At 43.6% G+C, this 22,021-nt stretch overlaps 1 protein-coding gene across 3 annotated transcripts in view; it reads left to right on the plus strand.

Moving 5' to 3' along the window:
• The window catches only part of NTRK3 (neurotrophic receptor tyrosine kinase 3), a 406,873-nt gene that overhangs the window by 148,652 nt on the left and 236,200 nt on the right, over positions 1 to 22,021 (plus strand). For all 3 annotated transcript variants that reach the window (XM_081838856.1, XM_081838857.1, XM_081838858.1), the window contains exons 4-5: positions 11,975 to 12,043; positions 21,323 to 21,480. In XM_081838856.1, the coding sequence (XP_081694982.1) occupies positions 11,975 to 12,043; positions 21,323 to 21,480 (227 nt within the window). The remainder of the gene's footprint in view (positions 1 to 11,974; positions 12,044 to 21,322; positions 21,481 to 22,021) is intronic.

Genomic DNA, 22,021 nt, shown 5'->3' on the forward strand with positions numbered 1-22,021 from the left:
CAACCCTCTCCATTGTCTTCTTTCCACCCCCTAAGGGAGATACTGAGTTCAAAACTCTACACTGAGAACACCCCATTTTGTGCAGAGAGAAACTGCATAATGAGGCTGTTTCCAACCAAGCTTTTTTCTCAGAATATTAATGAAATTAATGGTTCTAAGTTTGGCATGTCCACTAATTTCAATGGGTCTACTCTGTGTAGGACTAACATGGGCTACAACCCTCTGTAATCTATAAATTATGTAAAATCAAGGATTTGCAAATATTAGGATTCACACTTACACCTCTTATTCCAGGAGAAAGCTCCCTTGAATTCATTGGGATTTACTTCAGAGTAGGGAGCTGTCTGTTTCAGTTCCCTGACAGTCTTAAATTCAGCTTCCCATGTTGGCATTAAAAAATAATAATCATCATGAAAATTCATCAGAATTCCTGTGTGAATTTCTCCCAGTAAACACCATTTTTGTATGCAGTTTTGACTAATATGCATGTTTTCCCTAATACATGTTATCTTCACTTACATCTTCATTTTGATGTACGCTTTCCCATAATATATGCAATTTTGTGAACACTATTTGATTGGAGAACTGCATCACAAAATTTGGATGTATGAATTTACACACAGTTTAGCTCCTAGATTTGTCTTTAATTGTGTTGTGAATCAAATTTCTCCTCCATCTCTACTTCTTTTTTTTAAAAAAGAATATTTTTTTTAAAAGAATAATTTTTTATTAACCGACCAATCACATCAAATCAAACCAAATTACATAAATTCCAAATTACACAGCCGGATTTTAAATTTTTGTTGGGGGTACCCATATTTCAAGTTCCGAAGGGGATCCAATCAACTTCTTGCTTCTTGCTGCTGTTTTAATGTTCACAAATCTAACCATATGATGTTCACAGTACTACCCAGTCCTTTCTTATTGTTTTTCCACATCTCTTGTTGTTATTTTCATATATTTTTCCTTTCTCTTTGTGACCTCTGATAGTCTCCACAAGCTGGTTAAAACAGTTTGTAATCCTGCGTGGATATTATTATTTTTTATCCAGTAGCCATATCCAGACATTTTCCATATAACATCACTTCCATACATCAAAACAGTCTTAGCGTCATTAATCTTCACCAATCTGCCTCCTTTCTCAAGCCTCTGAGGAGATTCACCAGGAATGCAGTCTGAAAACAAGTCCGTTCCTCCTCCCGGCTATAAATCCTTTGGCAAGATGGCGACTCTGAATTAATTGCTGCTCCATTCCAAAAGCTCTTATTGCTTCTCGATCTCCATAAAGCATACTTTTGGTTAAAGTTTATCTCCACACAGACCTTAATCATCTTGCTTGGGTCAGTTAAACTGACGGTTCTAATGAGGAGGGGTTCTTGGTAAATCACATAGAAGGAAAGTAAAAAAGTCCCCCCCCCATTCAGTCCCGTTGCCGACATACCCAGCCTTTGGTGTATCTTCGTAAAATATTCCTGTTGCTCCAACCCGTCGTCTTCTTTCACAGAGGTCCCTTAAATTAGCAGTCTTCACTCCCCTTCTTCACTTGAAATATGTGCATTTGCTTCTTTTGTAATTAATTATTCCAAATTGCTGCAGCTAGTGCGCGATCAGAGACAGCGTCCAAGAGAGCCGAGGTCCACACGGGGGCATTCTGCCTAGTGCCCTCACCCCCTTCTTTCAGATTTGGGGGTGATTTATGGGCACAGCAGGCAAGGGCAGTGTTCCCCATTCCCTTGGGGCAACAAGGGAGGCTGCCTACTCCCATTACAGCCTCTTAATTACCCCGTGTGGGTCGGAGAGATGGTATTGTCGGCCATCTTCCAATGCGCCCCTAGTGGCCCCCCTCCTCCATCTCTACTTCAATGTGGACATATAAGTATAAAGAGGCAAAGAAACCTGCAGGAAACTGAAATTCAGCCTCTGAGAAACCTAGCTCAGCAAACACATGACTTTTGCCAGATTAACTTTCAGCTGCTTGAGTTGGATTTGACAAACCTATTTGTTTCCTACCTGCCCCCTAATTGGAAATTGAAAAATAGCTTTTTTCCCTGACCCCCAATTCCCAAATCCATTCTCTCTCCCTCCTCCTCTCTCTCACACACATCAACCAAACATTTTTTCTTATGGCATCATTATGCTCATTAACTTGTGGGGGGGAACATGGCCCCCTTAAATATTTTATTGGGGGGGTGAAGGGAATAATAATAATAATAATAATAATAATAATAATAATAATAATAATACGACTCCCATCTGGCTGGGTTTCCCCAGCCACTCTGGGTGGCTCCCATCAGAATATTAAAAACACAATAAAACCTCAAACATGATAAACTTATCCATCAAATAGACTTATCCATCAATCCCTGGTGTATATATATACATGATTTGGAGGCATTGAGAAGGACCTTGGCTCCTAGGAGTTGGCTCCTATGGAAGCAGCTCTGATTGGCATAAGAGCTGGAGGCTTCACCCTCTGGGATGCTAATCTAGACAAGTGTTTTAGTGTGCTTCTCCCTTTCCCCCAAGTGGTCTCACAGGCAGCTAACCACCTTGGCCCTGTGGTGCTGTGGCAAGAGGGGTGTGTGTGTTTCTGAGAGCTGTCCAGAAACCCAGGCAACTGGTAAGGCAACATTAAGTCCTCGAGGAGTGATACCCAGATTCATTTGCTCCTCAAGGTCATTGGCAGCTTGGAGATCTCCTGCCGGGTTCTCCTTCGCTTGAGTTCCATCCAACTAAGTTTTAGTCCGAGTAGATCCATTGAATTGACTGGCTCTAAGTTGGCTATGAGGGTCAGTGGCTCTGCTCAGAGTAGCATTAGCATTGGCTGCAAACTCTTGTCCCTTCTCTGAGGATGCCTCTGGATTCAGTACCAGGCAGGGCTAAACCATCACATTGCTGAGCAGTTCAGTATATTTTCTGATCCAGAGGAAAACAGAATGTCTTGAGGACGTGGTGCTGCTTCATTAGTAATGCAGCTGAGTGCATAATGTCATTGTCGTCTTCTGTAATGGGATTACTGCTTCCCACAGTAATGGGATTCCATTACTGCTTGTTATTTATCTGTTACATTGCTTTCCAGTTCTATGTGTAGAACTTTGGACAAATATCCAAAAGCAAACACTTCTTTTTAAAAAAAAAATCTGATGCAAGTGGGCATTATAAATTGGAGTAGGCCGTAAACCAGGCAAGGTAACTGTGAACGTCTGTGTTGAAATATCACCCCCTTACACACAGATACACACACACAACATACAGTTCTGACATCTGATCTGACATTGGCGACACAGTCCCCAAATCCCACTTGGCAACCTTAAGCGTTAAAAATGTGGCTTTTGTTTATGTATTAAGGGAGCTGTTTGTGGATTTTGTTTGTTCATTATGCTAACATTAATCATAAGACTATAAGAAGAACCTGCTGGATCAGGAAATTGATTCAGTCCCAGCTTCCTGTTATCAGTCCCAGCTTCCTGTTATCATGGTAGCCAACCAGATGTCTGTGGAAAACTCACAAGCAGGATCTGAGCACAAGAGAACTTTCCTCTCCTGCAGTTTCCAGTAACTGGTATTCAGAAGCATCACTGTCTTGACTGTGGAAGCCATCATGGCTAGCCCTATCCTCCATGAATCTGTCTAATCCTCTTTTGAAATCATCCAAGTTGGTGGCCATCATTGCCTCCTGTAGCAGGGAGTTCCATAGTGTAACAAAGCACTGCATGACGGAGCACTTTTTATGTCTGTCCCGAGTCTTCCAACATTCAGCTTCATTGGATATCCCTGATTTAGAACTAGAGTTTTATGACAGAGGGAGAAAAACTTCTTTCTATCTACTTCCTCCATGCTAAGCATAATCACATGAACTTGTATCATGCCACCTCTTACTCATTTATGGTCATGTGGTTCAGATGCCTGATTATCGTCTTCCAAAGTTACTACAGTCATACCTCAGATTACAGACTTTTTGGATTGTGCGATTTCAGGTTGCGCACCACGCTGAACCCAGAACGGAATGGTTACTTCCGGGTTCCAGCCCTTGCGCATGCGCAGAAGCACAGAATCGCAACACGTGGGTTGCGGGTTGCGAACTCTGCAGGTTGTGAACGTGCTTCCGACATGGATCATGTTTGCAACCTGAGCATCCACTGTACTTTATTCCTAACTTAAGAATGGAAAGTGAAATACTGGTGGACGACAAAAGTGGTTTAAAGACTCTCTCAAGGCAAATCTAAAAAAATGCTGTCTAAGCACAGAAAATTGGGAAACACTGGCCTGCGAGTGCTCCAATTGGAGAATATCCTTTACCAAAGGCATCATGGTCTTTGAAGAAGCACGAACTCAGGACGCAAGGGAGAAACGTGCTAAGAGGAAGGCATGCTTGGTAAATCCTCACCGTGATCAACTCCCACCCGGAAACCTATGTCCCCACTGTGGAAGGATGTGTGGATCCAGCATGGGCCTTCACAGTCATTTACACACACACTGTTAAGACCACATTCATGGAAAACAATCTTACTTGACTACGAGTGATCGCCAAAGAAGCAGCAGAAGAAAGACCTTTCCTCTAAACTGGAAAGTCCCAAATGCTACAATCTTTCTTCCTGCTGGCATGGCTCAATTCCCTTGATAATGTTGGTTGCCCTTTTCTATAATGTGTCCATCTCTACCATATACTTTTTGAGGTGAGGCAACCAAAACTGTACACATTATTCAAATTGGTGTTGCACCATATAATGGCATTATATTATTGGCATTTAAAAAAATAAAAAAATTGTACACTGGGCTGACAACTTCCTTTTCAGTGATATCTCAGATGGATTTGCCTGGTTTGGATGTTCAAATCAACGACAGAATGGACAATTTTGTGTTTGTCAGAAAGCTGTAGGAAAGGACTTTGTCTGGTATTCGGTATGTTACTTCCTTTATGTCAGCCTTTCTCAATCTTGGGTCCCCAGATGTTGTTGAACTACAACTTCCATCATCCCTAGCTAGCTAGGTCAGAGCTCAGAGATGATGGGAGTTGTAGTCCAACATCTGGGGACCCAAGGTTGAGAAACACTGCTCTATGTGGTGGGCAGATCAACTTGTGTGAACCAGAGGTTCCCATCAGTTCTCTATAATATAGAACACCCACCACTTTTATTCTGGGATGCCAAAACGTTTTTTGTGATGCCTAGCCCTCCCCCCATCTGAAAAAGGTCTCACCCACATTAACAAGCAGCCCCTAGAGGGTTGGCAATGGATGGTCCCCTGCCCTCAGCCACCCCTGCTATATAAGGAAGTAAGGCACACACTAAATACCTAGGGCATTGGTGCAAGCATTGCCAGTTGTGATTTACATCTCTGCAAAACTCAGACACCCAGTTTTGTGAGCATCCTAGAGCCAACTCTTAGTGAACACTCAAGGTGGAAGTTTGCCCTCATCCTTTTGCCCCTTCCAGCCCATACTGTGCTTCTGATGTAGGATTTCTTGCCAGCTGCTTAAAAGTGAAGGGAATGTGGCATGCGGATTATTGTTTTGTTGTTCTCCCAGAGGGAATGAGCGAGGCTGAAAACAAGAAAACATCTCCCCACCCCCTGTAGACCTCCATTTACCAGCTAGCGAGGAGGACCTGTTTCCTATCTCCCATTGTGCCCTGGCCTAAATTGTAATAACAACATCATGCTATTTTTTATTCCGTATTTGCGTGGAAAGCTTGCGGTCTCTCTGTGTCTGTGTTTTGCTTTACTTCTTTAGAATCCAGTTCTTCTCTTGACATTTCTGCTTAATGTAGCAAAACATGACCTTTGCGAAAGGACACTTCCAGAGAGATGAGTATTCCCTTTTTTATTCTGCCTCAGAGTTGCTCCCCCTTTGTCCTTTCTCCCATCTGTTTTCTCTCTCCTCTACCCTAATCTTTCTTTGATTAGAGGATGGGGAGAAAACAACCACTTTCTCCCCACATCTCAAGCTATGGAATGCTTCTTGGTCCAATTCTTCCCCTATTGGACTTGTCTATTGAGAGATGGATGAACTTGTATGAAAGCTGATTAGATAACACTGAACTTAACTCAGGGTAGGGATGGCCAATTCTGACAATTTCAGTTTCTCTATTTTTTTTCAGTTTCTCTTTAGTTTTCCAAATTCACACTGCAGTTTGCAACTTAAAAAAAAACCTAGAAAGAAAACATCAGCAAATTTCTTCTAATATACACATTCTTGTATGTGAGGTTGCCTAATAAATGCATTTTTCCTTAAGCATGTTTTCCCTAATATTTATATTTTTCCTCATAAGATGCAATTTTATATGTTACTTTCACTAATATTTTTCCCTGCACACTTTCTGCACACACCTTAGACTAGACAGTTCATCCTTTTATGTCTCCTCTCAGCTGGCATATACACTACATATGCATTTTTGTACACGTTACTTGCTGGAGAACTTTGCTGCAAAATTCAGAGAAGTGTGAATTTTGAAAGATGGCTGCCTTTTAGTTCTTGTATTGTTTCGGAAAGTGAAATTTAGGTAGATTTAAATGCAAACAGAATCCTATTCCCACCCACCCCCATCCCTGCGCTTGTGAGAGCCAGTTTCAAGACCTTGTTGTTTTGATTTCTTGTTGCTATTATAAGAACGGAACGTGCTGCTTTTGCAAAGGAACAAATACAAAAAACAAAGCAGAAAAAACCCTCAACCCCATGGAAACCCCATGTTTCATGACCTTGATATAAACATTGCCACAAAGAGAGGCAAAAGGTCAACGTGTCAAACTGAGGCAGATTCTGTGTTAGGCTGTGGCTAGAGTCTAATTCTGGCAAAGGTCACTAGCCAGTGGAGAAGAAAGGGGCTGGTGGATGGGTACTGAGTGGAATGAATGAGAGCTAAAAAGTGTGGAATATAGCCAAATATGGACTTAAGGTGGATCCCTGCTGCCAAGGATTTGCCTTGGGTAGAATAGCATCCACAGTGACTGGCTCTTTAAGCAGGCTATAATCCATTTATCCAGGTGCCAAAAGAGGGCTTAACCAGCCTAGAAGAAGTAGAAAGAGATTAGCTTGCTGGAGAAGGAAGGGGAGAAGGGAGAGGCTTTAAGACTTCCAGGTTCTCTTAAGTCCAGGGTAATGAAGTGCCCTCCATATGTATTTGGACTACAACTCCCATCAGCCCCAGCTTGTTCCAGTGATGAAAATCATAGTTCAACAGCAACTGGAGAACATCTGGTTTTCCACACCTGTCTGAAAGTGTATATTTTCAGTGTCCTGAGTTGGACAGTGCTGGGGGCATCTTTGTGTGTATTGTCTACCTCCACTGTTGGAAGCTGTATGTCTCTGAAAGTCAGTTGCTGGGGAAAGCAAGTGGGGAAGTTGCTATTGCACTCAAGTCCTGCTTGTGGGCTTTCCATAGCCATCTTTTGGGCACTGTGAGACCAGGATATTGGACTAGATGGACCATTGGCCTGATCCAATGGGGCTCTACTTATGTTATTAGAATGTGAGCTTAAGAGGAGGATACCACTGCCTGGCCTCAGCTTCTCAGTAGTGGCTCCTTGGCTACCACCACCCCTCATGGCTCGGTGCTTCTCCTTCAGTTGTGTGCCTCCTTTAATGAACTGCTGCTGAGGGGCCCTAGAAACAACTTTGGTCCACAATGAGTCTAGTAGACTCAAGTAGATTTTGAGTCTAGTAGACCCAATTTGAGTCACTTGACTCAAATTGGTTGTTGTATATAATTCAGCAATCTCAAAAGTCTGAGAGTCAGTAGCATAGATATTGCAAAGGTGTGGTGATCTTTAATAGAAGGAGAAAACAGTGGTTACCCAGACCTCTTTGCTGGTTGTGAAGGGGCCTCCATGACCGTTTAAACTTCAGGGCCCCCAAAATGTAGGTCAGCTACTAGCTGAGTGCAACAAACAGTTCCAGGTGTAACTAGGGTTGCTGGTTGTTAAGCGTTTTCTAGATTTGCCAAAAGTTGTTGAGCTATTTTTATGGAAAATTGGCAAAAACAGCACTGCCAACATGGATTGCTATTTTCCTGGACATTTTTACGATTTCCGCCTGGACACTTCTAGAAACAGTATGGCAGTGATGATTAAACTTGGCCTTCCAGCTGTTTTGGGACTACAATTCCCATCATCCCTGACTGGTCTTGTTAGCTAGGGATGGTAGAAGTTGAAGTCCCAAAACAGCTGGAGGGCCACGTTTGGCTATCACTGCAGTATGGCAACCCTAGGTGTAACAAGGACAAAGCTCACGGCAACTGATGAACTCTAGGAAATGTGGTGGTGGGGAGGCTGGACCAGAATGGTGCCAGGGGTGATGGAGACCTTATATAAACTGAATGGAAATGCTCTGAGAAGGGATGTGATTTGATTCATCGTCATCACCAGCATTTTGGTTCTAATAGCAATTGCCTCCTCCTAGCGGTTCACAGTGCACTAAAGCCATACAGATAATTAGGTAATGTAAAATATCTAAACCAGAGAAAGTGAGGAGTGTGGGGGAATCAAAACACCAATATCCTGATTAAAAATAGTTGAAAGCCGGATGAAATACATGTGTGTATTGCCTTCCTAAAGACAATGGATGGAACTAGTTTAGCACCCTTTGGGGAGACACTTTTGCAGCCAAGTTGCTGCCACAGAGAAGGCTCTGTCTCAGATTCCCACCCATGGAAACACTAGGAATATAAGAAGTTGCCTTGAGTTTGGCTTCAGATGCTGTGGTTAAAACCTTAAAATATATTCATCCTTCAGTCTTTTGTACAGCCCTGGGGACCATTCAAGAAGGGGCCATATCAGTGGCAGAGTTTGATCAGTGGGAAGACCTCTTGCTGAGACCCTAGAGAACTACTGCCAGTCAAAACAGAATAAGTGGACACATGGTCTGTTGTAGTAGAAAACAGCTTCCTAGGTTACTTGCTGATGCTTTCCCCTTTATCATGGGGTGAGGAACTTGTGACTATCCACTTGTTGGACTACAACTCCCAGCATTCCCTGATCATCGGTTATGTTGGCTGGGGCAGATGGGAGTTGGAGTCCAGTTCCCCATCCCTGCTTTACTACACAGAGTTGTGTATTGGTGTCATCTCAATAGAAAATAGCACTTTTCCTCTGTTGATGACCTTGTTCTTTCTCAGCTCCCTAAGCGGTATGGGGAGGGGATGTGAAAGGGTGGGGTTTTGGATGCTGGTTTGTAAATGCTGCCTGTGGAAAACAGATTCTGCCCCTCCCTCTTTTTTTGTCTTTTCCCGCTGGAGTGGAGGGGACTTCTCAGAGGTTGTCTTGGGTTGCCATGGCAGCAGCCTCATTCGGTGTGAATATGGCAAAGATGCAGAAGGCAAATTTAGATCCCCTTTTTTAAAAAAAATCCTCACAGTATTAAAATTCCTCGCTGTGCTTTCATAAGGATGGCCTGTCAAACACTCTCCCCGTCTTGCTATAGTTTGTGTATGTGTACACACCCAGCAACCATGTTTCCACAACCCACCTTCCATTAAAAACACAAAAATAAAAAAAGTATAGTTATTAAGGCCTGCCTTGGGTCCCATCTGCACTATACGTTTAAATAGTCCAAATTTTGGGTGTAAAATATTGTGGAGCAGGTATTTTAAGGATGTCAGTATGTGGAGGGGATGAAGGGCTGTGTGACAGTGAGTGAGTGAGTGAGTGAGTGAGTGAAAGACTGACAGAGAGCGAGAGAGAGAGAGAGAGAGAGAGAGAGAGAGAGAGAGAGAAATTTTCCAAAAGGAGATAAATATAATATGATAAAGGGACGCGGGTGGCGCTGTGGGTTAAACCACAGAGCCAGGACTTGCCGATCAGAAGGTCGGCAGTTCAAATCCCCGCGACGGGGTGAGCTCCCGTTGCTTGGTCCCTGCTCCTGCCAACCTAGCAGTTTGAAAGCATGTCAAAATGCAAGTAGATCAATAGGTACCTCTCCGGCGGGAAGGTAAACAGCGTTTCCGTGCACTGCTCTGGTTTGCCAGAATCGACTTAGTCATGCTGGCCACATGACCTGGAAGCTGTACGCCGGCTCCCTCGGCCAATAAAGTGAGATGAGCACCGCAACCCCAGAGTCAGCCACGACTGGACCTAACGGTCAGGGGTCCCTTTACCTTTACCTTTATGATATGATAAGTTGCCAAGAGGGAGAATACAATACCACCATACTTTAAGTTCCATACCATTTTAAACTTCCATGGTTTCCCCCAAAGAATTCTGGGAGCTGTGGTTTGTAAAGGGTGCTGAGAGATGTTCCCCTCACAAAGGAAGAATTCAAAGAGTTCTCTGGGAAGAGGGATTGGGTTGTTAAACCACCCTTGAGAATTATAGCTCTGTGAGGGGAATAGGGCTCCCCTAACAACTCTCACTACCCTTCACAAACTACAGCTTCCAGAATCCTTTGGGAAGAGGAGAAGCCAGGACTGTTGCAACACTGCTTTAAATGTATATTGCAGATCTGTGAAAAATGCTCTGGGGTTTAATTTATAAATTTTCTTACCTGCCCTTCTCCATGAAGTCCCAGAGAGAGTTACAACAATGTAGTTATTAAAAAAAAAACCTCTTTCAATTCTACAGTACAAATTTAATAAATAAAAATAAGTAGAAGCATTCCAGAACAGTGTAAATTGAGCAAAAGAGGTGGGTCCCACAAAACAAAGTACCTTAACTGTCAAAAGCCAGCAGAAGTTATGTAACAAAAGATCCTAGTGGGAATGAGTTCCACAGTTTAGGGGCCGCCACAGAGGAAGCTCTCTCCTGGTCTTTCCCAGCACTTCTGAGCATGGTGGAAAGACCAAGACAACTCCTTCTGCAGATCTTAACACTCCTGTTTAGACAAAACAAAACAAATTCCTTCCAGTAGCACCTTAAAGACCAACTAAGTCAGTTCTTGGTATGAGCTTTCGTGTGCATGCACACTTCTTCAGATACACTGAAGAAGTGTATCTGAAGAAGTGTATTCTTCAGTGTATCTGAAGAAGTGTGCATGCACACGAAAGCTCATACCAAGAACTGACTTAGTTGGTCTTTAAGGTGCTACTGGAAGGAATTTGTTTTGTTTTGACTATGGCAGACCAACACGGCTACCTATCTGTAACTCCTGTTTAGAGTTATAATTGTTTCACATCCATTATCTTGTTCCAATGGCTCTGTAAGGCAAAGTCATTGGGTTGTCTCCAAGTATGTCCTAGTCAGGGTAGACCTATGGAAAGTAATGGACCTAATGTGGGCATGTTTATTAACTTCAGTGGGTCTACTCTGGATAGGACTAGCATTAGAAACAACCTAGAATTATTATCTCCATATTGAAGAGGGAGGATCTGAAAGAGAGAGAGAGAGAGGGAGGGAGGGAGGGAGGGAGGGAGGGGGGGGAGAGAGAGAGAGAGAGAGAGAGAGAGAGAGAGAGAGAGAAATTTGCCAAAGTTCAACTATAAGTCCCAGCCCAACACTGAATTAGGTACAGTTAAGCCTCTCAATGAATTAAATTTTGCAGAATAGTAAAAGTGGTGGAGCGAATAGTGGAAAATAAGAGCTATAATGCAAATTGCATAATTTCTACAGCTTGCAGAATTAATGTCACAGAATTTGGATTGCCTGGGCATTTAAAACAACAACAACAACGACATTGTATGGAATACTTACCACACTGATAAAACACCTGTTTAGGCATTGGGCCCACTTTGACATTAATATTAGAGTACCAATAGATCCTTGGAAATATTGGCAATAGATTTTTCCTTGTTTAATTAGAATCATTTATTCATGCTGAGAGAGCACATTTTACAATATATTGATTTTTCATTTTATCTTTCTAATTTTGGTTGTCGTGGGGAAAGACTACCTTAATTTCTCTTTTTCTGGTGTGAATCCCCCCCCCCCAACTTGTAATATCTCTACTTCTACAGGGTAATTATGAGCTGAGCTCAGTTGCAGAAGTTGCAATGCGGAGATAATTATTCACAGTAAATTCTTCCTCTCTCTTTTTTTCTCCTCCTCTCAGAAACCTCTCTGGTAACCGGCTGACTACGCTGTCATGGCTACTCTTCAAGACATTGAGACTTACTGAGCTGTAAGTTTTTACTTGGGACATGGGTGTTTTCTGCAAATACAAATGGGAGGGGGGAGGCCAAAGGAAGTGTCAGTTAAGGGCCCTTTTCAGGATGCAAATGGGAGGGGAAGAAGCAGTTAGGAGACCTTTTAAGGATTCAAACAGGATGGAAACATTGGAAGAAGGTGTAGTTAAGGGTCACTTTTAAGCAGAAATGCATATTAACGATACAGACATGGCTGATGCAGGAAAATGGTGATCCTGTGTTAACCCTCCTCCTCTTCTGGAGGTAAAAAAAATTGGGACACAGGTGGCGCTGTGGTCTAAACCACCAAGCCTCTTGGGCTTGCCGATCGGAAGGTTGGCGGTTCAAATCCCCACAACAGGGTGGAGTTCCCATTGCTCTGTCCCAGCTTCTGCCAACCTAGCAGTTCGAAAGCACACCGGTGCAAATAGTTAAATAGGTACTGCTGCGGCGGGAAGGTAAATGGTGTTTCCATGCACTCTGGCACTTGTCATGGTGTCCCATTGCACCAGAAACAGTTTAGCCGTGCTGGCCACATGACCCGGAAAGCTGTTTGTGGACAAACCCTGGCTCCCTCGGCCTGAAAAGTGAGATGAGCTCCGCACCCCGTAGTCAAATTCGACTGGACCTAACTGTCCAGGGGTCCCTTACCTCTTCTGGGATGTGTTGTGAAACCTGCCTGGTCTCAAAAAAAGGGGGCAGGGGAATCACAGGGCTGGACTACCCAGGAGGCAAGGTAAGGTGACCATTTCAGGTGGCAGATCCCTATATGGATCTTCATTCCCCATCTTGTTCCTTATGTAGATCTTTCCTTTCCCCTTTTTCCCTGGCTGGAAGAGGGAGGGAATGCCATTTTCTGATTTCCTTCAGGTACCAAAATGTCTTGGGCTGGTCCTGGGCAAGGGAGGAAGAGAAGTTTGCATTGTTGCTTCGGGGCTGGAGCAAATCCCCCATGAGAAAAGGTTACAATGTTTGGAGCTGTAGAGCTTGGGTCAGGGAGACCTATAAGTTAAGGGAGGATATGGCAAAGGTATACAAAAGTATACATCATATGGAGACTGTGGACAGGGAGAAATGTTTTTCTCCTTCTCTCATAATACTAGAATCAGGCACCATCCAATGAAGCTGAATGGTGGGTGGTTCTGAACAAACAAAAGAAAATACATTTTCACATAGCACATAAAGAAACTATGGAATTTGCTCTTGCGAGATGTTGTCATGACCGGCATGTTGGACAATTTTAAAAGGAGGTTACACAAATTCATGGGGGATACGGCTATCCACGCCTACTAGCCACCTCCCCTGTCAAAAACAAGATGCCTCTGAATGGCAGTTGCTGGGAATCGCAACTGGGGAGAATGCTGTGAAGCTCAGGACCTAATTTCTAACTTCCCGTGGGCATCTCATTGGCCACTATGAGAACAGAATGCTGGACTACATGGGGCATTGGCTTGATCCAGAAGACTCTCCATATGTTCTTTGACACATCTTAGCTGTAGTTTTTAGGCAGACCAGAAGAAGCAATGGCTTTTTGACCTCCCTCCTCTGCAACAACTGAAGCACTTTTCCGACTACTGCATGTGAGATAGGCTAGCATCTCCCTTGGGGCCTAGCAGGTCTGCAGCTTCCTGAATTATAAATAAAGCATTCAGCGCCATATGAGAAGAATAAGTGGACATGAAATCAATGGAGTGGTGCCCTGGTGACCTGTTTTGTTGAGTTTTAGAAATAGTTCTGTGTCAGAAATAAAAGCATATACGTTATGTAGGATTCATCCCAGAGGATCATGGGAATATCTCATTCATCCTCACCTGTGATCAATAGAGCTGTAAGTGAGAAGTGACTTATGGAAGAATAAAGACCAGTCCCTCAAGTGGGACTCAGTGTGTTATCACCAGTGTAAACTCAGCATAGTTGCTCCCCCCCTACCGTCAAGTCATTACATGAATAAAAGACTGATAGTCGTATTGCAGAAATAAAGCAAAGCCCATGCTTGAGGGAGACGTCTGGCTAAAATGCTGAATTTGGAATTGATTCTCTGTGCTAATGGCAACTCAAACGTTGTCATGCCCTGGCTTCAGATAATAGCTCAATTCAATTCAGTTCATGTTCAAAGGTGAATTTACATAATTTGTAGTTTTCTAAACAATGTATGAACTGAAACTCAGCCGTACTCTGAAATTTGCACTTCTCTGAATTTTGCATTCAGGTTCCACCCAAGTAATCTGTGCTAAAATGCATGTATTAAATTGTTGTAGAAATATAGCATACAAAAATGCATTATATTAGAGAAATGTGTTCCGGGAAAATGTGCATACTAGGAGAAATTGCATATAATATATATTAGGAGACATTCACATTAAGCTGATGACAAATTTTCATGAGCAGATTTTTAAAAATTGCAATCTGATTTTGGAGAACTGAATTTAAGATTGGGAAAATGCAAAAACTCAGAGAAACCATGAACGGTGTATTAGCCCATCCCTAGCGAGAGCCCCTATCTCCTGGTAGAGCACACTTCTTTATATTCATAGCACCTGAGATTTAATTCTCCATTGAAATGATCTGAGATAGGCGAACTGCAATAAAGAGAGACCATGGAGTGCTGTTGATCCTTAATGTGGACAAGACTGGACTAGATTGACCAAACATCCGACTCTGTATCAGGACCAAGCTACATTTGATGCTTATCATGTAGTTTGCCCTTGTGTGCAAGCCTTTTCTTCCCAAATTATCAATATAGGTCCCCCTTTTAAGGTTCAGGAGCCTGGTGTGGGTCTTGGGGGAGCTTTAACCCTTTAACAGTACAAGAAGATCCTTGCCGGATCAGACCAAAGCTCTATTTAGACCCGTATTTTGTTCTCACAGATTCCTACGGGGAGCCCGCAAGCAGGACATGAGCGCAACAGCAGTCTTTCCACTTATGTTCTCTATCAAGTGTTATTCAGAGGCATGATCAGAGGCAAATTCAGAGGCATGCCTTTCTCTTTTCCCTTCCACCCGGCATACCTATGGGGAATCTTGTAGGAACAAGACATTAGGCTGGCAACACTTTCAACCTGAACGTACAAATTAAAAAATGCCGTCTGAATGCATTTGCCCTTTCCAGGAATAAGTATTGCTAAATAAGTCTCTAGAGGAGGAAACTTCCAGCTCATCTGGCTATAGCTCTGCAATGGCTCTTAAACAGATGGCTGGAACGGAGGGAAATTAACTTTACAAGGGTGCTAAGAATAGAAGAAAATTACCTTCTCCGACTTGGAAATCCTTTCTAAGATGTAACTTTGTTGTAGATAACTCCACATGGCTTGGGTCGGTCTGACATCAGTGCTGTGAGCCTAGGGATGAGCAAATCAGTCTATTACTGGTCCATGACACTTCGTTTAAATTAATTTTGCTTCAAAAAAACGAACAAACCCCACATGAAAAATCACATTTAAGCATGTTTTGAAATGTATCTATCCTCAAAATACACTTTTAAAAATACATTAAAAAAAAAGTTTTGGAATATATTGGGTTGAATTCATTTTGGTGCGAAGTTTAACCTTTAGAAGACATCTGAAGGCAGCCCTGTATAGGGAAGCTTTTTAATACGTTATGTTGTATATATGTTGGAAGCTGACCAGAATGGCTTGGGCAACCCTGTCAGGTGGGCAGGTTACAAAGAATAAAATTATTATTATTATTATTCTGTTAAAGTCAGTTAGCGGTATACTTGTTGTGCTTGTGGAACTTTGCTGCAGAAGGGAAAACACAAGTACTGTACAGTGGAACTCGGAAGCTGAATGCCTTTGAACTTGCACATTTCAGCTCCTGAATGATTGAAAACCAGAAGCGATTGTTCCATTTTTTGAACGATTTTCAGAAGCCAAATGTCTGGCATGGCTTCCACGGCTTCTGATTGGCTTCAGGACACTCCTGCGGCTAGTTGGAAGCCATGCCTTGATTTTGGAGCTGTTCCGGGAGTTGAACAGACTCCCGGAACAGATAAAATTCGAAAACTAAGGTACGACTGCACATTACCAACCATTGTTGTGTAATGGATTGCACAAGAATCAGCGGTTGCACAACAAGCATCCATTAGTTACATTGGATTCCTTTGTGGTGCAGCCTTTAAACTCTGCCATCCACTAATGCAGGGGCTCTCGCAGTAGCAGACAGAAAATGCTGGAGGTGGCCCATTTAAGCTGCCAAGAATTGTGTTTTCAACATTTGAAGAAGTACAAAATCCAGTGTGGGTAGCTATTTTCTGAACCATGCATTAGTCAGAGAGGTTAGGGTTAGATTGGTTCACATGGGAATGTGCAAACGTCAGATTTCTCAAGCATCCCTAGGTGGGCTATAGATTTTCCTCTCTCCTTTCATTCTCTTGCAGCTGGCCTGTGGCATTTTCATCTTCTCTGCTCCTCCTTTGCGATGCTCCTTGCTGAGCCTACCACTGGGGGCAGACAGACGTGCTGAAAAGTCAACACTGGTCATGAGGGAGAAATGTAAAATGTTATTGCTTTGCACCCTGCTTTGCAAAACTCATTGGAAAAGCAGCTTTTACAACAAGGCAAGGGGGGAAACTGCAGAGAAGTCTATTTCCTACCAATGCTGGCCCTACTTGGAGCAGTCCCACTGTCATTATTAACTTATGGCAGGCATGGCCAAACTTGGCCCTCCAGATGTTTTGGGACTACAGTTCCCATCATCCCTGACCACGGTCCTGTTACCTAGGGATGAATGGGAGTTGTAGTCCCAAAACATCTGGAGGGCCAAGTTTGGCCATGCCTGACTTAAGGGATGCCCAAGCCCTGCAGCGCCCTCTAGAGGATGCTAAAGGAACAGAGGGTTCAACAGACCCAACCATGGACAATTCAATGGTCCCAACCTCTTATGTTTTTGAGCTACTTTCAACTTAGATGTTGGTGTGGTAACTTGCTTGATTGTCTGCCATAGTCACCAAAATCGAAAGTAACGACACTTTAGTTCCTGAAGATTTTGTAAGTTTATGTTTAAAGCACAACATACCTGCTCACACACAACATTTTTCCTGCACGGAAGGAAAATTTGTGTTATGTTGGAAGAATTATGTTTTTAGCTTGCTGTGAGGTACGTACCCTAAGCAGGCATATTGCCTTCCTCAACATGTGTACTTGTGGGGAAAGATAAACCCCTGGCCTGAAAAGACATTAACTTCAGGTAATCATGTTTATTAACTTCAGTGGGTCCACTCTGATTAAAACTAGCACTGGATGCAACCCAATGTCACAAGGGCCCATAACTGATCATTGAGAAAGCCAGTGTGGTGTAGTGGTTAAGAGCGGTAGACTTGTAATCTGGTGAACCGGGTTCGCTTCCCCGCTCCTCCACATGCAGCTGCTGGGTGACCTTGGGCCAGTCACACTTCTCTGAAGTCTCTCAGCCCCACTCTCCTCACAGAGTGTTTGTTGTGGGGGAGGAAGGGAAAGGAGAATGTTAGCTGCTTTGAGACTCCTTAAAGGGAGTGAAAAAGCGGGATATCAAGTCCAAACTCTTCACTTCTTCAAACTCTTTTCCCTTGCCGCTTTTCCTAATGTAATGGGACCTATGGAGGGTTTCTTCTCCAGCTCTTGCTTGAATGCAGACCAGAATTTCCCAATTGTGTGCCTGTATGTTTCTTTCTAGCTACAGAAGTGTCTGGCATTGTGACTGACAGATGTGTGTCTAGAATGGAGCTGCATCTGGAAGGAACTGTGTCCATTTCCAGTGCATTAGCACCCACTCCTTTTTCATGCTGCCTTACATTGTTGTGGGATGAGAGGTGACTGACGGACTAGGGCTGAGATGCTTGATCAGCTGTGCCCCATACTCCTGGCTCTGAGACATTTTTAGCAAGGAGTTGCTGCCTTCTGGTGTTTGCTCAAGGAGTGCTGCCCAAAGGAAAGCAAACCTTTTTGTGTGTGTGGGGGGGGGAGAGACTTTGGAAGTGATGAAGAACCAACTTCCAGAAGCTCTGCTGAATTGCTTAGATGCTTTGCTGTCATACTGAGATCTGTTGTATGTGAGAGGTGTCATTGATCATGCACACGTTATATTCTCCGGAGAGAGTATGGGGGCGAATGGACACAGAAGTTGCCATCTGGCAATCCTGCTTGAGAGGAACATAGGGAGGTGCCTTATGCTGAGTCAGAACCATTTGCCCCTCCATCTTGGTATTCTCTAGACTTACTGACAGCAGTTTCCCAAGGTTTCACACATGGGACATCTCCAGCTCTTAATTGGAGATGCTGGGGATTCAGCCTAGGACCTCTTGTATGCAAAGCAGAAGATGTAATACTCAGCTAGGATTCACAGCTTGAAGGGATCCTCCAGGCAATATGCAACCACCCCATCTGGATAGCTCAGTTGGTTAGAGCACGGTGCTGATAATGTCAAGGTTGCAGGTTCAATCCCCATACGGGACAGCTGCATATACTTGCATAATAGGGGTTGGACTTAGATGATCCTAGGGGTCCTTTCCGACTCTAGTTCTATGAAGTGGTGTGGGTGATAACCACAGCTAGGAGAATTGCGCCCGTCTGGCATGCTATGAATGTTGTAGACAGCACTGCAAGTGCAGGGAAGCCAGCCACTGTATTTTCTTTCAAAAGAAAGCTAACCCCAGCCAAGTCCCTTAAGTGGCAGAGCGCCTGTGTGCTGGTGGCATGTGGCATGCCCAGTAAAATGCTGGGAGTTAATTTGCACAAAAGCTCTCCTGGGTACTGCGATTAGGACACATTACATCACCGACACGGCTGGGGCAGGCCATTGGAAAAGTCCACCCCGAGGCACACCGCTCTTATATTATTCATGGGGGAGAGTCATGCATTAAGAATGATCTGGGAAGCCTGCATTTTTATTACTTACAGTTCTGCCCCCTGAAGTGCTGCAATGGCAGCTCTCCTTGGCAGACAAATTTCAGGGAATGCCTTGACACTGGTTTGGATTCCTCCTCTGTCCCAGAGTGGTTTAACACAGACCCTCCAAGTGTCCCCATTTTCCAGGGACAGTCCCGGATTTTACAGAAGCCATCCTGGTTTCTGATTTGATCCTGAAATGTCTCACTTTTCCTTAGGGCATCCTGATTTTCATCAGAGAAATGTTGGAGAGCACAGTAAAAAGGTAAAGGACCCCTGACACTTAAGTGCAGTCGTAGATGACTCTTGGATTGCGGTGCTTATCTCACTTTACAGGCCAGCATGACTGAGTTGTTTCTGGCGAAACGAGATCAGCGCACAGAAACGCTGTTTACCTTCCCTCTGGAGTGGTACCTATTTATCTACTTGCACTTTCACGTGCTTTCAAACTGATAGGTTGGCAGGAGCTGGGACTGAGCAACAGGAGCTCACCCCGTCACGGGGATTCGAACTGCCGACCTTCTGATCGGCAAGCCCCAGAGGCTCAGTGGTTTAGATCACAGTGCCACCCGCGTCGCATGGAGGGTATGGTAGGACGTTCCTATTTTCATCGGGAAATGTTGGAGGGTATGGAATTATGCAACCCTCCCGAGTCATCTGAAGGCAGCCTGTATAGGGAAGTTGGGTTTTTTTTTATGTTTAACATTTTATTATGTTTTTATATCTGTTGGAAGCTTCCCAGAGTGGCTGAAGCAACCCAGTCAGATGGGTGGGGGTAAATAATAATAATAATAATAATAATAATAATAATAATAATAATAATGGCATCCCTATTTTCATTGGAGAAATGTCAGAGGGTATGATAACAGTCAATCCCTCTCCCCAGGGAACTCTGGGAATTGTAGATCTGCAAGGGGAATTGGGGTCTTCTAACAACTCCCAGTACCTTTAACAAACTACAGCTCCCAGAATTCTTTGGGAGAAGCCATGACTGTTGAAAGTGGTGGTGCAAATGTGGCCTAAGTCCCCATCTTGATGCCCTCTTAAATTCTGCCCTATTTCTTATCATCACTTCCCTCAGTGGTCTAAGCATTCCGTAATATTCCCTTGAGGGTTCTCTCGGTCTCATGGTTTTGTAGGGGAGCTTGCAGAGCCTTGGAATAGGGGTTGGGGAGCTTATAGTGCAGAGAGAGACAGGGAAAAGAAATCAATAATAATAATATAATTTCAGTACATAAAATACATGTAAGTATTTTAAGTGGAGTACATTAAAAAGCAGATTCCCCATCTGCGCTGCACAGCTGGGTCAATGGGGGTCTAAGTCTACAAAAGCTAGCTTCTATGTTCAATTAAAATGCATGTTGCCTCAGGTCCCTGAGCAGCAGGACCTCTGAGTCAATGTGTTAAGGCAGAGTCTTATGGACTTTATGGGCATGGAGGGGAGAGGACAGATAAAATGGAAACTCTGTGCAGGTGAATAGTGGAAGGAAGGTGCACATCTCTGAAGGAAGGCAATGACATCTAAATTTAACATGATGTTGAGAATCCTGATTCCTCCTTCCTCTCTGTTATCCCCATAATGCAGCCAGGAAGGGCTGCAAACTTTGACTAGTTTAAACCAGTAGATGAGTCAACTAAATTTTCGTTGATTAACCTGTGGGAGCTGTGACTTAAGGATGCCCTTTGCTAGTTTCTTTCTCACTTTGGCATTGCAAGTTATTTTGGTTCTCATATGAGAGGTGATTTCTGTTTTATTCAGTCAACAACAACAACAACAACAACAACAATAATAATAATAATAATTTATTTGCGGTCCCCTTAATCTGGAAAATCATGGGAGTAAAGTGATGACATTTGGGGCAGTACACCAGCATACAGCTAGTTCTTTTCTGTCATTTTTATGGGGGGAATCATGTGGAAGCAGAATCACGCAGCTCTGGAAAGGGCGGGGAAGTAGCAATGATGTTCATTGTGGTGTCAAACCATACCTATTGGCATGAACGTCATTTCCATGGCACGGCTGTATATTGCTAAAAAAAAAGGCCACAGTTCCATAACACAACAGACTCTGCAGTATGAAAGGAACATTAGAAAACGCGGTAGAATCTTTAGCGTTATAATCAGGAAAATGAATGCAATATTCCCCACAAATGCACCCTTTGTCCAGGAGCCCCTTGAAGCTGAAGCTGGCCCTGTATCAATATTTTAAGGACATCAATAAATTCTGCTAATTTTCCTGCACCTAGCCACGTTCCTTTCTTCTCTTTTGTCTCCTGGCTGTTTGGTTCCCAGCTTCCCAGCAGTCTCTAACCCAGGCCGACCTTCTGAGGCCAGCTCTGTTGCCATGATTCCATGTAACCTTTACCTCCTCTCCACCTTTTCTCTCTCACAGTCTCCCCTTCTCTTTCTGTGTAGGAGGTTAGAGCGAAACATGTTCAACTGCAGCTGCGACATCCGCTGGATCCAGCTGTGGCAGGAGAAAGGCGAAGCCAATTTGCAGAACCAGAACTTGAACTGCATGAATACAGAAAACAAAAACATAGCCGTGCACAAGATGAATGTCAATCAGTGTGGTAAGGAAAGAAAAAAACAACACCCCAAACACCACCCACTTAATTAGGCATCTGTGCTAGATTATGATTATTCCTTCTATTTTTGCGGTCCAATCTCTGGGTGCTGTTCTTGGTTTTTTGTGTGTGAAAACAGCACCAGGAACATCCATGCACAATAGCGAGGCACCAGCAGACTTGGGGGAATCCCATCTTTTTGCAAAAGTAGAGAAAGAAAGAAAAAATAATCTTTAGCAGGGGAATCCTCAGAGGCCTAAATCAATTCAGTGAGGACTGAGTGTATTCAGTCAGCTAGGAATGCTGGCTGGCAATTGGATGGAGGAGGAGGTGCATGGGAAATGGCAGTAGTGGTATGAAGTCGATGGAAACCTGACCAGTTGCATCCCACCCTGTAACAATTTGTTGCAGGTTCCACTGGGGGCAGCGATTGTTGTTATGCATTGCTATGGTTCAACATGCATGGAGATTTGCAAAAGCATAAAAGACAGGTCCCGATCCAAATACAGTGGTACCTCAGGTTACATACGCTTCAGGTTACATACAC

Source organism: Podarcis erhardii, assembly GCF_964252035.2.
Source record: "Podarcis erhardii genome assembly, chromosome: 14".
NCBI classification, from domain to species: domain Eukaryota; kingdom Metazoa; phylum Chordata; class Lepidosauria; order Squamata; family Lacertidae; genus Podarcis; species Podarcis erhardii.